This window comes from Chiloscyllium plagiosum, unplaced genomic scaffold (genome assembly GCF_037043375.1).
Source record: "Chiloscyllium plagiosum isolate Xiang-an unplaced genomic scaffold, Cpla_swu_hap1 HiC_scaffold_24, whole genome shotgun sequence".
Lineage (NCBI taxonomy): Eukaryota > Metazoa > Chordata > Chondrichthyes > Orectolobiformes > Hemiscylliidae > Chiloscyllium > Chiloscyllium plagiosum.
This window is the reverse complement of record NW_028270162.1, coordinates 12076339-12093003: the sequence shown is the minus strand read 5'-3', so window position 1 is coordinate 12093003 and position 16665 is coordinate 12076339. Positions and strand designations below refer to the sequence as shown.

General features: G+C 43.8%; 1 protein-coding gene across 1 annotated transcript in view; it reads right to left on the bottom strand.

Moving 5' to 3' along the window:
* The window catches only part of LOC122562513 (ubiquitin-conjugating enzyme E2 L3), a 70694-nt gene extending 54330 nt beyond the window's left edge, over positions 1-16364 (bottom strand). Inside the window, exon 1 of the mRNA XM_043715374.2 lies at positions 16236-16364. Within this exon, the coding sequence (XP_043571309.1) occupies positions 16236-16271 (36 nt within the window). The 5' untranslated portion in view covers positions 16272-16364. The remainder of the gene's footprint in view (positions 1-16235) is intronic.
* Positions 16365-16665: the final 301 nt, after the last annotated feature.

Below are 16665 nucleotides of genomic sequence, written 5' to 3'. Positions count from 1 at the left end.
ACTACTATTCTACTGCTAACATCAAATTAAACTCTCATTCAGTTCCTTCCATTCAGAAACACTTTCATAGCCATCCCCAGCCAAATTCATTTGGGTGATCATCCACCGATACTGTAGCAGATCACGTCTACATTCTTGTGGGGAAATCACAAAGCCAGGAAATAGTTTGCGTAACGATTCCCCAGGATTAGGTCATTTACATTATCTCCATGGAAGACCTCACCCTGCCATTGTACCTGGGTTGACATATGGTTATTGCTTTTTTTGGGAGGGGGGGGGTGGCCAGAGTATCTGTGAGCATTAACAACTGACCAGTATAAAAGGGGGATTTCTTTCCTTTGTTCGGGCCTCTTTTGAATAGACTTCGCATACCTGCAAAGAGTGTCAAAAGGGGATCACCTTGCTCATGCAGGCTTTAATAAACTTTAACTATTTGCAGAAGTTGGCATGTGTGAATTGCATCCAGTATGAAACCTTAGGAAAAGAACCTAACAGATGGGTATATAAATAGAAAGTGTTTGGAAGAATATGGGCCAAATGTATGCAAATCATACCAGATTCTTAATTTTTCTAATTTTGTTTCCAATATTCCCAACAATTGCAAAATGCCTGATGGTGTGAAGGAACAATATTGAAACAATTTCACCTCCACCCAAAGGATTCTGGGTAATCCAAGATGGAGGACAGGAAAGATTTCTGGCTGTAACAGCTGCTCCTTTTTGGAGGTATTTTAGGTGGAGGCGATTTCCTCGAATTCCAGGAGGAGCAATCACTGTTTTATATGCTGTTGCATTGTTTTGGAACTTTGGAAAAAAAAGTCAAAACAACAGCAGTTTTAAAAGGGAGAAGGACAGACAAAGAAAGCACATGAGGTAATCCGCCACCTCCAAACAGACCCCACCACCAGGGATATATTTCCCTCCCCACCCCTCTCCGCCTTCCGCAAAGACCGTTTCCTCCGTAACTACCTGGTCAGGTCCACGCCCCCCTACGACCCACCCTCCCATCCTGGCACTTTCCCTTGCCACCACAGGAACTGTAAAACCTGTGCCCACACCTCCTCCCTCATCTCCATCCAAGGCCCTAAAGGAGCCTTCCACATCCATCAAAGTTTTACCTGCACATCCACTCATATCATTTATTGTATCCGTTGCTCCCGATGCAGTCTCCTCTACATTGGGGAGACTGGGCGCCTCCTAGCAGAGCGCTTTAAGGAACATCTCCGAGACACCCGCACCAATCAACCAAACCGCCCCGTGGCTCAACATTTCAACTCCCCCTCCCACTCTGCCGAGGATATGGAGGTGCTGGGCCTCCTCCACCACCGCTCCCTCACCACCAGACGCATGGAAGAAGAACGCCTCATCTTCCACCTCGGAACACTTCAACCCCAGGCCATCAATGTGGATTTCAACAGCTTCCTCATTTCCCCTTCCCCCACCTCATCCTAGTTTCTAACCTCCAGCAACACGATCCCCTTGACTTGTCCGGACTTGTCCGACCTGCCCAGCTCCTTTTCCACCTATCCACTCCACCCTCTCCTCCCTGACCTATCACCTTCATCTCCTCCCCCACTGACCTATTGTACTCTATGCTACTCTATCCCCACCCCCACCCTTCTCTAGCTTATCTCTCCACGCTTCAGGCTCTCTGTCTTTATTCCTGATGAAGGGCTTTTGCCCGAAACGTCGATTTCAAAGCTTTTCGGATGCTGCTTGAATTGCTGTGCTCTTCCAGCACCACTGATCCAAAGAAAGCACATGGTCAGGACAGTGCGGGGGGGGGGGGGGGGGGGGGAGACAGACAGACAACATCAGAGTGCGCCTGGGAAAATTAACAAACAGTAGAATTTACAACTCGTCTTGGAGGAACCTGTCTGGGCACAGAATCTTTGTTTTAAGTGTGCCCAACAGAAAGGCTGCAGGAGTGAGTAGAGTGGGTTCTTTCTTGATTGTGTTTTTGGAGATAAGTCTCTTGATTAAACTTAAAATATAAGCCATAACTACTAATTTAACCTGGGGCAGTGATTTGTGGAGGAATTAGACTTATTTTCTGGGTCTGTAGATTGTGAAGGAGCAAAAATGACCTTTAGTACAGTGATATGTAGTTCTTGTCAGATGTGGGAGTTTAAAGAGAGTTTAAGGGTTATTTCTGCCATAAATGCTGTCGGATGAGAATCTTATCAGATCAAATGGATCGGTTGGAGAGACAGTTAGAAGCAATGAGGAATTTGCAACAGCATGTGATGGATGGCAGTTATAGGAAGGGGGGAAAAGTTTCAGATACAGTCACATAGATGGGTTAACTCCAGGAAAGGTAAGAGAGGTAGGCACCTAGTACAGGAGTCATTTGTGGATATACCCATTTCAAACAAGTATGCTGTTTTGGAAAATATAGGGCAGGATGGATTGTCAGGGAACGTAGCACGAGCAGCCATGTTTCTGGCATGGAGACTGGCTCTAATGCAACGAGGGGTACTTCGGCTTCCAAGAGATCAATTGTGTTAGCGGATTCTGTAGTCCGAGGTACAGATAGACGCTTCTGTGGCCAGGAGCAAAAAAGCTGAATGGCGTGTTGCTTCCCTGGTGCCAGGATCAAGGATGTCTCAGAGGGTGCAGAATGTTCTCACAGAGGAGAGGAGCCAGCAAGAGATCACTGTCCACATTGGAACCAACGATATAGGAAGGGAAAAGGTTGAGATTCTGCAGGGCGATTACAGAATTAGGTAGAAATTTAAAACAAGGAGGTCCTCGAGAGTAGTAATATCTGGATTATTCTCGATGCTAACAGCTAGTGAGGGCAGGAATTGGAGGATAAAGCAGATGAATGCATGGCTGAGGAGCTGGTGTATGGGAGAAGGATTCACATTTTTGGACCCCTAGAATCTCTTTTGGGGTAGAAGTGACCTGTACAAGAAGGACAGATTACACCTAAATTGGAAGGGGACTAATATACTGGCAGGGAAGTTTGCTAGAACTGCTCAGGCAGATTTAAACTAGTGGGGGGTGGGGGAGGGTGACCCAGGCAGATAGAGAGGAAAGAGATCAATCTGAGACTGGTACAGGAGAGAACAGAAGTGAGTCAAACAGTCAGGGCAAGCAGGGACAAGGTAGGACTAATAAATTAAACCGCATTTATTTCAATGCAAGTGCCCTAACAGGGAAGGCAGATGAACTCAGGGCATGGTTAGGAACATGGGACTGGGATATCACAGCAATTACAGAAACATGGCTCAGGGATGGGCAGGACTGGCAGCTTAATGTTCCAGGATACAAATGCTACAGGAAGGATAGAAAGGGAGGCAAGAGAGGAGGGGGAGTGGCATTTTCGATAAGGGATAGCATTACAGCTGTGCTGAGGGAGAATATTCCCGGAAATACATCCAGGGAAGTTATTTGGGTGGAACTGAGAAATAAGAAAGGGATGATCACCTTATTGAGATTGTATTATAGACCCCTCAATAGTCAGAGGGAAATTGAGAAACAAACTTGTAAGAAGATCTCATCTATCTGTAAGAATAATAGGATGGTTATGGTAGGGGATTTTAACTTTCCAAACATCGACTGGGACTGCCAAAGTGTTAAAGGTTTAGATGGAGAGTAATTTGTTAAGTGCGTACAAGAAAATTTTCTGATTCAGCATGTGGATGCACCTACTAGAGAAGGTGCAAAACTTAACCTACTCTTGGGAAATAAGGCAAAGCAGGTGACGGAGATGTCAATGGGGAGAGCACTCTGGGGCCAGCAACCATAATTCTATTATATTTAAAATAGAGATAGAAAAGGATAGACCAGATCTAAAGGTTGAAGTTCTAAATTAGAGAAAGGCTAATTTTGACGGTCTTAGGCAAGAACTTTCAAAAGCTGACTGGAGGCTGATGTTCACATGTAAAAGGGACGACTGGAAAATGGGAAGCCTTCAGAAATGAGATAACAAGAATTCCTGTCAGGGTGAAAGGGAAGGCTGGTTGCTCTTGGGAATGCTGGATGACCAAAGAAATTGAGGGTTTGGTTAAGAAAAAGGAAGCATATGTAAGGTATAGACAGGATAGATCAAGTGAATCCTGTCTATAAAGAAATTAGGAGTATACTTAAGAGGGAAATCAGGAGGGCAAAAAGGGACATAAGATAGCTTTGGCAAATAGAATTAAGGAGAATCCAAAGGGTTTTTACAAATATATTAAGGACAAAAGGGTAACTAGGGGAGAGAAGAGGGCCCCTCAAAGATCAGCAAGGCGGACTTTGTGTGGAGCCGCAGAAAATGGGGGAGATACTAAATAAGTATTTTGCATCAATATTTACTGTGGAAAAGGATATGGAAGATATAGACGGTAGGGAAATAGATGGTGACATCTTGCAAAATGTCCAGATTACAGAGGAGGAAGTGCTGGATGTCTTGGAACGGTTAAAGGTGGATAAATCGCCAGGACCTGATCAGAGAACTCTGTGGGAAGCTATAGAAGTGATTGCTGGGCCTCTTGCTGAGATATTTGTATCATCGATAGTCACAGGTGAGGTGCTGGAAGACTGGAGGTTGGCAAACGTGGTGCCAGGGAACTATCGGTCAGTGAGCCTGACATCTGTGGTGGGCAAGTTGTTGGAGTGAATCCTAAGGGACAGGATGTACATGTATTTGGAAAGGCAAGGACTGATTAGGGATGGTCAACATGGCTTTGTGCTTGGGAAATCATGTCTCACAAACTTGATTGAGTTTTTTGAGGAAGTAACAAAGAGGATTGATGAGGGCAGATGTGATCTATATGGACTTCAGTCAGGTGTTCGACAAGGTTCATGGGAGACTCATTAGCAAGGTTAGATCTCATGGAATGCAAGGAGGAGAACTAGCCATTTGGATACAGAACTGGCTCAAAGACAGAAGACAGAGGGTGGTGGTGGAGGGCTGTTTTTCAGATTGGAGGCCTGTGACCAGTGGAGTGCCGCAAGGATCGGTGCTACTTTTTGTCATTTACATAAATTATTTGGATGCGAGCATAAGAGGTACCAGTTAGTAAGTCTGCAGATTACACCAAAATTGGAGGTGCAGTGGACAGTGAAGAGGGTTACCTCAGATTACAACAGGATCTGGACCAGATGGGCCAATGGGCTGAGAAGTGGCAGATAGAGTTTAATTCAGATAAATGCAAGGTGCTGCATTTTAGGAAAGCAAATCTTAGCAGGACTTATATACTTAATGGTAAGGTCCTAGGGAGTGTTGCTGAACAAAGACAGCTTGGAGTGCAGATTCATAGCTCCTTGAAAGTGGAGTCGCAGGTAGGTAGGATAGTGAAGGTGTTTGGTCTGCTTTCCTTTATTGGTCAGACTACAGGAGTTAGGAGGTCATGTTGCGGCTGTACTGGACATTGGTTAGGCCACTGTTGGAATATTGCGTGCAATTCTGGTCTCCTTCCTATCGGAAAGATGTTGTGAAGCTTGAAAGGGTTCAGAAAAGATTTAGAAGGATGTTGCCAGGGTTGGAGGATTTGAGGCTGAACAGGCTGGGGCTGTTTTCCCTGGCACGTCAGAGGCTGAGGGGTGATTTTATAGAGGTTTACAAAATTATGACAGGCATGGATAGGGTAAATAGGCAAAGTCTTTTCCCTGGGGTCAGGCAGTCCAGAACTAGAGGGCACAGGTTTAGGGTGAGAGGGAAAAAAAAAATAAGAGACATAAGGGACAAAATTTTCACACAGAGGGTGGTACGTGTATGGAATGAGCTGCCAGAGGAAGTGGAGGAGGCTGGTACAATTGCAACATTTAAGAAGCATTTGGATGGGTATATGATTAGGAAGGGTTTGGAGGGATATGGGCCAGATGCTGGCAGGTGGGATTAAATTGGGTTGGCATGGACGGGTTGGGCCGAAGGGTCTGTTTCCATACTGTACATCTCTGTGACTCTATGACTATTTGCTGGCTAAGTGAAGGTGGACTTTAACTTACACATGGTGATAAGTTTGCTTATCTTCTTGTACTATGCTAAATGCAAGGAACTTTGAACCTCATCAAATATGTAAATAAACTGGAAGTCCTGCATTGAAAGGTAGAGGCAGGAGTGATACACTCTAAGCTATCAATATTTTAAAAATAGAGCAAGCTTTCACAACCCGATTCCCAGCACTAATCGACGCTAGACTAACAGTGAAAGCAAGAGACGCAAGTAGAATGGAAGGTAGTATTTTTACAGGCAAAGACCTGGAACCTGTTGTTTAAGCTTAGTGGAAGCAGAAGCAATAGGTCATTGTGAAAGATAAACTAATCGACACAGGATTGAAATAAATTTCCAGGGTTATGGGAATACAGTAAAGGACAAGGCTTGATGGACTGCTCTGAAGAGAGCTGGAATTCATAGACCAAATGGCCTACCTTCGGTTAAATGTTTGTGATTAACTACCCAGTTTCCTAGTTTATTTCGTCCAATTCTAGAATTCAATGCCACACAAAATGCTGCAATATCTGCAGCTGAAATTTGACAATTATTTAAGTAATCAAGATATGTGTACGGGACAAAATGTCTTCTCAGACAAACAAGCTTAGCTAATGACTTGGTTGTGTCACAAGTGGACAATGGTCAACTTGAGTTACATTTCAGAACAGAGTTATATATTCTGCTTACACTACATTCAGCCATAGTCAGAGTTATACAGCACTGAAAAAGACCTTTTAATTCATGCCAAACATAATCCCAAACTAAGCTAGTCCCACTTACTTGCTCCTGATCTGTATCACTCCAAACCTTTCCAATTCATGTACCTATCCAAATGTGTTTTAAACATTGCAATTGTGCCCTCATCCACCACTTCCTCCAGCACACGTGAAGCACCCTATGTAAAACATTTGCCCATGTCTTTTTAAATCTCTCTCACCTTCAAAATATGCCCCTAGTCTTGAAACCCCTCATCTTAGAGAAAAGACAACTACCATCAACTCTATTTTGTACCTCATTATTTTATGAACTTCTAGAAGGTCACCTCTCAACTTCCTAAGCTCTAGTGCAAAAAGTCCCAGCCTTTCTTTATAACTCAACCCTTCCATATCCAGCAACATCCTAGTAAATCTCTTCTGAACCCTCTCCAACTAAATAATATCCTTCCTATAACAAGGTAACGAGAACTGGGCACTGTATTCCAGTTGGTTAAGTAAAATTCATATGTAAATGAGACCTACATTGATGAACAAATTGCAATCTGCAAATGTCACCCCTCTCAATGTTGATTGTCATATTGCGAGGTTACTTTCAACATGCAACACAAAATACAAATAAGACCACGCAAACATCTGAACCTTTCACTGTATCATTCCCAAAAAAATCATAGATACAAGACATAGGCCCTTCGCTCTACAATGCTAGAATCCTTTACTGATCAATTAACTGTCTACCTCAGCCTTGCACAGTTTTTGTCCGTTTCTTGCTCTGAGCCCCCTGCAGACTGCTATCCTCATCACTTGCCTTGCTACCTAATTTGTGTCATTTGCAGACTTAGCTATAGTACATTCACTTCTCTCAGCTAAGTTAATATATATTCTAAATAACAGTAGCCTCAGCACCAACTACTGTGATGCTCCAGTAATCCCAGGTTGCCATCCTGAAAATGTCCTCTTTATCCCAACTCTGTTTTCTTTTAAGTTAGCCAATTATTGAACCACACTATCATATTATTTCTCAATACCATGGGCACTTAAGTAGCCTGTGTAATACCTTATCAAACATGTCTGAAGATCCAAATATATTACATCCACCATTTCCACTTTATCTATCCTGCTTATTACCTACAATATTTCTTGTAAATTTGTCAAGATATGATTGCCCTTTCATGATGCTATGCTGACTCAGCTTGATCACATTATATACTTCTAAATGCTCTATTATGTCTTGCATAGTAGACTCAAACACTTTCTCAATGACAGACAGTGGGCTAACTAGCCCCATAGTTGCTTTTTTAATCTCCTTCCCTTTTTAACTAAAAAGGGGTCACCAGAATCTAACCACGACTCCTCTACCATATATATTTAAACATATATATCAAAATTGTCTGCACAATTAAGTTGTATCAAGAGAGGAACCGAGCATACAGTGGAATCATACTGGTACGGTTTCTTTCCACAGATTCTCTTCAACCATGCGTTTCTCCAACATTGCATATTTCTAGAATCTGTAATGTTGCTTTTATTTACGTAGTTGAAATGCTAACCTGTCAGTTTCTTCACCCCATACTCATGATGTGGGACATTTGTACATTTGACAGGTATTTATGATTAAATTTGCTGGTCAGATTGGTCTATTTCCTCAAACTTTTCCTTTTGATGTTTTTTAAAAAATTTCATTTACTGAACTTTGCCGTGCGTGTACATATACCTTGAAGGTAACAGCACAGCTGGATAGGACTGTTACATCAACACATCAGATACTTGTCTTCGTTAGTAGAATCATACAACACAAGGGTTGAGACTTTATGTTGGAGTTCTGTATGAGTCGGGGAGGGTACGGAGTGCAGATCAGGATGCCACATTACAGGAAGGATGGGTCTGCACTGGAGAATGTACTGGGGGATTTATCAGCATGTTGCCCAGATTGGAGTATTTCAGCTATGAAGGGACAGCATGGCTAGGTTTGTTTTCCTTAGAGCACAGAAAGCTGAAGACAGTCTTGATTAAGGTGCGTAAAATAATGAGTAGTATAAGCAGGTTCAATAACAGTAACATTTTCTCCTGCGCAGAGGTCAAGAGGTATTCAGATTCCTCCATGCATCAGTAAAACATTGTCACAGGTTACATATTTCATTGTGCCTAATTAACTAAATGTACCATATCGAAACTGCTGCTGCCCAAAAACCTCAAAATTGCAATAAGTCTTTCACCCACTGTATTAGGCCATTGATGATAAATCCCCCTTAAAAATGAACAGGGGCATAGATTTAAAATAAGGGACAGGAGATTTTTTTCAGCCAGAGGATAGTGATTATTTGGAACACACTGCTTGAAATGGTGATATAGGTAGGAACCATTAGAACATTTGACTACCTAAACAAACACTTAGTGCCCTCACATACAGCACCAAGTGCAAGGAAATAGGATTAGAATAGATTAATGCTTGAAGAGCACTAGCAGTATCATGATGGACCAAAAGGGACTCCTTCTATGCTGTAACAGTCTAGAACCATCCTACTGGCACTCAAACCACATTATCGTCATTGCTTGTAGTTTTAGTAGTTGGCCCTCAGTCATGCAGCATGCTCGATTGAATAGCTCTCAATTATCAATTTTATCTACTACAATAATCCACACACTTTTCTCTCCACTCAGATCTTTATATAATCAAAACAGAGAGTAAGCTACAACACCATTAGCACATTTTAATAACACAATTGGATAAGCTCTGATGACTCAAGTTCTGATAAGTCATAACTTGGACACGTACTTGCACAGAGTGCAATGACACTGACAAGAAACACTGTAGAACTTTATAAAATTCTGACAAGGTTTTACCAAGGAGACTTCACTTTTTACAACAAAAAAATATTCTTTTTTGTTAATTCTGCATTTTTGGAACAATTGTTGTTGCTTCTAGTCCAAGAGAGTGAGTACAGATGTATGCATCAAGCTGAAAGAGCTTACCTCGGACTCTCTTCCCTTCTGCAGCTGACAACCCTCACTGCTTCTGCAATATTGAGCAATTGGATTTACATGGAAAATGGCCACAAATACATGATCACAAAGAACACAGGGTGGTTTCAACACCCAAGCAAGCCATTAGGCCAATCATGAAACCATACAGAGGATGGATTTATACCCTCACCAAGAAAAGGTAGGTTAGAAAGTGAAATAAATTTGCTTTATGAAAAAGTAACTTCTCATTAATCGTACATCTTATCTATTGTGTATGGTAATAAAATTAAGCAGCTTGTGACATTTCAAATTCTAATTGTAATGACTTTTTGCACAATTGCGAAGTACATTCTTAAAGTTGTTTCAAAATTATGAGTTAAACGTACATCTAGAATTAACACTTATCTTGAACATTAAATATTTCAATAACATTAGATTCCCAACAGTCTTCTGTTTTCTATTCTGAACAGTTGAAATAACATTATTGAACCTACTTTAATCATTTTGAAAGCTTTATCAATGGATATCTCACCTATAATTACAATTTTTAATAACCTGAGATGAGCTGTGAAATACACTTTGAGAGTGGGAAATCCAAAAGAAAGCAAAAGGCAGAAAATATTTAGCAGGCATCTAGGTAGGCAAGTTGTTGGAGAGGACACTGAGGGAGAAGATCAAGCAACATATGGATCTGATTAGAGATAGTCAGCATGGATTTGTGCGTGGGAAGTCACATCTGACAAATCTTTTAGAGCTTTCTGAAGAGGTAACCAAGAGGATAGATAAGAGTAGGGCATTGGATATTGTAGATATGGATTTTAGTAAATCCTATGTCATGGCCCCGCACAGCAGGCTGGTCACGAAGATTAGGTCGGTCAGGCAGCATCTGAGGAGCAGCAGAGTCGACATTTTAAGCATAAGCTCTTCATCAGGAATGGGGAGGGGGGATGCCCCCAAGGGTAGTAAGAAATAAATGGAAAGAGGGTGGGGATGGGAGGAAAGATAGCTGTGAATGCAACAGGTAGATGAAAGAGGAGGTGAAGGTGATAGATCGGAGAAGAGGGCTGAGTGGATAGATGGAAAAGATGATGGACAGGTAGGACAGTGCCAAGTTGGAAGGTTGGATCTGGGATATAAGGTGGGGAGAGGGGAAATGGGGAAACTTCTGAAATTAACATTGATCCTGTGTGGTGGGAAGGTCCCAAGGCAGAAGATCCCAAGGCAGAAGATGCGGCTTTCTTCCTCCAAGTGACGGGTGGCTAGGGTTTGGTGGTGGAGGCGGCCAAGGACTTGCAAGTCCGTGGTGGAGTGGGAGGAGGAGTTAAAGTCTTCCACCATAGGGCAGTGAGGTTGTTAAGTGCATGTGTCCCAGAGATGTTCGCTGAAATGTTCCGCAAGTTGGCATCCTGTGTTCCCAACATAGAGGAGACCACATCGAGAGCAACAGACAGTTGGTGATGTATGCGCAAGTGCAGGTAAATCTGTCACATATGGAAGGATCTTTGGGGCCTTGGATAGAGATTGGGGGGGTGGCACAGGTTTTGCACTTCTTGCAGTGATAGGAGAAGGTGTCGGGAATGGAGGTGGGTTGGTGGGGGCATGTACCCAACAAGGGAGTCACAGAGAGAATGGTCTCTCCAGAACACACAGGGGTGGGGAGGGAAATGTATCCCTGGTGGTGTGATGTTTGTAGGTGGCGGAAATGACGGAGGATTATGCAATGTTTCCAGAGGTTGGTGGAGTGCAAGGTGAGGACTGGCGGGGTACTGTCTTTGTTGCAATTGGAGGGGTGGAGTTCAGATGGGGGAAGTGGATTAGATGTGCTGGAGGGCATTGTCAATCACACTGGGGGAAATTGCAGTCAACGAAGGGTACGTAGGCTAGTTTGATTGTAGAGTAGAATAAATGGTCAGCACAACATCATGGGCCAAAGGGCTGTACTGTTCTATAATAATGTCCAAGACAGGGCGTAGGATAGGACCAATTAAACAACAAAATATTTAATGATGCAACTGGTAAGGGCATGGCACAGAAACCAAGGTTATAGAAGCAGAGAGATGTACGGCACAGAAACAGATCCTTCGGTTCCAACTTGTCCATGCTGACCAGATATCCCAACCCAATCTAGTCTCATCTGCCAGCACCTCTTCTCTATCCTATCTACCTGCAACTCCACTTTCAAGGAACTATGAACCTGCACTCCAAGGTTTTTGTTCTGCAACACTCCCCAGGACCTTAAGTGTATAATCCGTGCTAAGATTTGCTTTCCCAAAATGCAGCACCTCACATTTATCTAAATTAAACTCCATCTGCCACTCCTCAGTCCATTGGCCCATCTGATCAATATCCCGTTGTAATCAGAGGTAACCTTGTTCGTTGTCCACTCCACCTCCAATTTTGGTGTCATCTGCAAACTTACTCTTACACTCACATCAAAATTATTTATATAAATGGCGAAAAGTGGTGGACCCAGTACTGATCCTTGTGGCCTCTACTGGTCACAAGCCTCCAGTCTGAAACGCACTGATGAGTTGTGAATGACTACTTAGCAACCATCAGAACGCAACACAAATGGAAAGAAACAAAAAAAAAGCAAACCTACCAAAAACAAAAAAAAAATGAAAGTAGACATTGTGATCTAAAGTTGTTGAAATCTATGTTGAATGCAGAGTATTGTAATCTGCCCAGTCAAAAGATAAGCTTCATGCTCATCAAGCTTCATGGAACACTGTAGCAAATATAGAAAAGTCAGCAAGGAAGCAAAGTGGAGAATTAAAATGGTTGCTTATTACAAACTTGGTGTTAGGATTTGAAATATATTAAGGAAATTGAATTTTTTTTTAAATGAACATTAATCTGCCGAACAACTTCAGAATGCCCAAGGTTTATTTTTCACTTATTTTCATATTCCAGCATGACAATTACGTCACCCAAAAGGTTTTCCTATTCATGAGATACTGCATTAAACAATGCCAACACGTGATGGGATAATTGCTGAGGATCATGCCAAGACACCATTGACTTAGATTAAGTGGTTCAACATAATCAATGTGAAACAATGTAGTTTAAAAAGGTAGGAATTCAGATAATTTAATAATGGATAAAAAAAATTGTTTAGAATGGGGCCTAGTAGTTATATCTTAGACATTCTTACTATAACACATTTCTTATTTTATGATAAACAAGATTTGGTCGGCAAGATTCAAGACACTACTTAAAACACTGTAGCTCCATTATACTTCTGTTTGAGGAAGTTATTCTGACCACATGAATTGTGCATGTAAATACCCATCACTCCAAGCATACAAATGCATGCCAGGTCAATAAGAATTCTTAAAAGAGATCAAACATAGAACTGGAGCAAGATTCCATACTTAAATAGAAATTATTAGAATGATGAACTATTGCAGTGGAATAGAGCTATGGCAAATTTAGGATTCTGAATTGTTTTACAACTCAAATGTTTTGTCAGTAAATATAGCCATGAAACTAAGACTCCTCCAAAAACAAAACAAATTACTCATTACTGAATACTAGGAAAAGTATCATCTTTACCTGGTCTGGCCAATGTAATTATAACCCTAAGTTGACCATACAAGTTTCATACCGTGGGAGGCACGGTGGATAGCACTGCTGCCTCACAGCGCCAGAGACCCAGGTTCAATTCCTAACTCAGGCAACTGACTGTGTGGAGTTTGCACATTCTCCCCGTGTCTGCGTGGGTTTCCTCCGGGTGCTCCCGTTTCCTCCCACAGTCCAAAGATGTGCCGGTCAGGTGAATTGGCCATGCTAAATTGCCCGTAGTGTTAGGTAAAGGGGTAAATGTAGGTGAATGGGTGGGTTGCGCTTCGGCGGGTCGGTGTGGACTTGCTGGGCCGAAGGGCCTGTTTCCATACTAAGTAATCTAATCTAATCTAAAAAAATACAACTAATTTAGGATGGCTTTCAAAGGAAAGCCTGTTCTTTTTGAAATCTCCTGGGAAACAGCAGAAACTCAGCGGCGCAATTTCTTAAATTTCCACTCTGGCCTTAGCACACACCACACAGCGTTCCTGCCAAATACCCATAGGTTTCCTTAATCAAACTAAAACAATTGCTAAAAATCAACCATGCAAGCAAGACATGTCAAGATAGAATTAGGAATTTAACATCAAATCCAGTGTACTAAAGTTCAAAATAAAAACAAAGAAAAATATAATTGAAGGGAACAGAAGTAGACAGTTCTCCATTTCAGAAGATTCTGATCAGGCCTCCTTCAGAAATGCAAAGCAATTCTTCCACCTGACAGCTCTTTCATGGTATAGGATTGTCAGGGGGAGGCAGATCACACTTCCTTTTCATAGCAGTCAGCTGTCATATTCTGAAATTTGAAGTTCCAAACAACTTTGACACCAGCTGTCAACAGCATGATATTAGGGTGCTGGGAGATAGGGCATCAGATGGTATGGGGTAGGCTATTAGATAGATTGAATGCCCAGATACGTGATGGCAAGCAGCAATAAGGGAGAGGGTGCAAAGTAGAAGTAGCTTGTTAGATGATATAATTGAGGGGACTGGGGGTAAATAAAGCATGCATCAGGAGTTAAAATTATGTATATAATAGTCAAACAGTTTTGACAAACTATTTCCTTAAATTTTATCAGGATCCTCCAAATTCTCCAGTTTAATTAGAGACTTACAAAAGGGTTCCACATGTAGGGGAATTGCTTAGTTGACTCATCAATTTCCCATGTAACTTCTTCAAAGTTTTACAGTGGGGTCCCCAAACACAACTTCCACCTATGCTAAATTAACAACCATCATATTATTGAAAAGCCCAGGGCAATAAATTCTAAGGGATTCTATTTTGAACTGTTCACAGTACCTTTGCTGAAAGCTATTAATCATATTTGCACATTAATATTTGACAATTTTACTCCTCTCTATTGTGAATAGTCAACCTATAATTTTGATTTTTAAATCAGGCAAGCAGAAACAGTGGTAGTTTATGCATGTGCAACGCAGCAGGGGGGGGGGGGGGGGGGTGTATTTAATACAAAAGACAGCTTGTCCCCTGGATACAGTAAGCCAGGAAACTGCTGAGTCAAAGCTTAGCATCTACATTTCAATCTCAGCCTAGTCCACCAACACTGAAGAGGGGAGTGAGGTGAATATCTCCAGTTTGATTCTAGAATTAATGGTGGCTAATTAGATTACATTACATTACAGTGTAGAAACAAGCCCTTCGACCCAACAAGTCCACACCGACCCACCGAAGCGCAACCCACCCATTCACCTACATTTACCCCTTACCTAACACTACGGGCAATTTAGCATGGCCAATTTACCTGACCGGCACATCTTTGGACTGTGGGAGGAAACCGGAGCAGCCGGAGGAAACCCTCGCAGACACAGGAAATCGCCTGAGGCGGGAATTGAACCTGGGTCTCCGGCGCTGTGAGGCAGCAGTGCTAACCACTGTGCCACCGTGCCGCCCAGCACGGGAACAAGCCACCTGCTAGGAGGGAGGGTAACAGAAGATGGCCATGGAAGGGAAAGAGGAGAGAAGTAGTAGAAGGAAGAAAAAAGGTAGCCATCTAGGTTTGGTTGGGAGAAGAGAAGGCCATTTACATGGGGGGGGGGGGGGGGGGGATGTGGGGTTTGGAAGAAGTTACAGCCATTTACATTGGAAGGGGAAAAGATTGGGAGGGGAATTTACTCCCTTTTACATTGGATGGGGAAGGTGGAAGATAAGGCTATTCACATGGTGGGGGGGAGGGGGAGAAAGAGAAGAGAAATGTGGGACAAGAGAAGGCCATTCACACGGCGGGCGGGGTAGAAGAGAATGGATTAGTGGTGCTGGAAAAGCACAGCAATTCAGGCAGCATCCGAGGACAGGGGAGAAGAGAAGGCCATCTGTGCGTTGGGATGAGGAAAAGCAGAAGAGGAGGCCATCTTGATGAGGGTGGGGGAGGTCATTAGGGTTCAGCCCGGGGAAGGTTTGGGGGGGGGGAGAGAAAGAGGAGGAGAAAAAAAGCCATGGCCCGGAGGTGGGATCTGCGATTTGGGGGAAAAACATCCACACACAGGCAGTGGGTGGGATAAAAAAAAAGGGAAGAGAACCCCGCCACCTCCGCTCAGAACCGCGATCCTTGTTATATATAAATATGTGTAAAAAGGATGGGGGAGGGGGAAGTAGAGGAGGGGTTGATAAGAACTTTTCGAACGATGGGGGTAAGAAAAAAAAACTACAGCGGCCCCCACCCCGGTCACCCGCCGGTGCGTCATTTCATCGAAATGGAGAGGAGATGGTGGGGGGGGAGGGGCGGGAGATGAGCCTTTCCCTCCCGCACCCGCACCCGCACGGGGCTCAGGGTCACCGCCGCGGCGTCGGGCGGAAAACCCTCCACCGTCCCCGCCCAAGGCGGAGAGAAACGAAAGGAGGGGGGGGCTCACTTTGTACACCCCCACCCTCCCCCCTTCCTGATATTACTGCCCCTCCCCCACCCCCATCGCCGACCGTCAGCTCTGCCGCCCGCTTCGCGTTTCCGTTTTTCCTCCCCCCCCCCCGCAGATTTGTCGCCGTCGCGACTCCCAATCCGCCGCGATGGGCAGGTTTTTATTATTTTTCTTTTAAAGTGTTATTATTATTTTTACCTTCATGAGCCGGCTGCTGCCCGCCATCTTGATCATCCGCACTTTTTCTCCGCAGGACCGGCGAGATCCACGCTCCCTGCCGACGCTGCTGGCCAACCAGAAAGCGGCGGGCCTCCACCAATCGGCGGCGTCCTTCGGGCGGGAGCGAATCGGGCGCCGCGCGCCGCGGCCAATGGGGAGGCGCGCCTGTTGCCCAATCCGCGGCGACGTTCTAGGGGCGCGCCTCCCCCGAAGCGGCGAATGTCAACCAATCGGCGGCGCCGCGTAGGCGTCATCCAACCGCGAGCTGCGGTTTCCGACCAATCAGGGGCGCCATCTGGGTCAAGAGCCGTGTGGAAACGGCGGATCGTGACCAATCAGCGGCGTCAGATGGCCTTCTAAGCCAATTACAGCAGAGACGGGCAATAAATGTTGACTCGCCAGCAACACC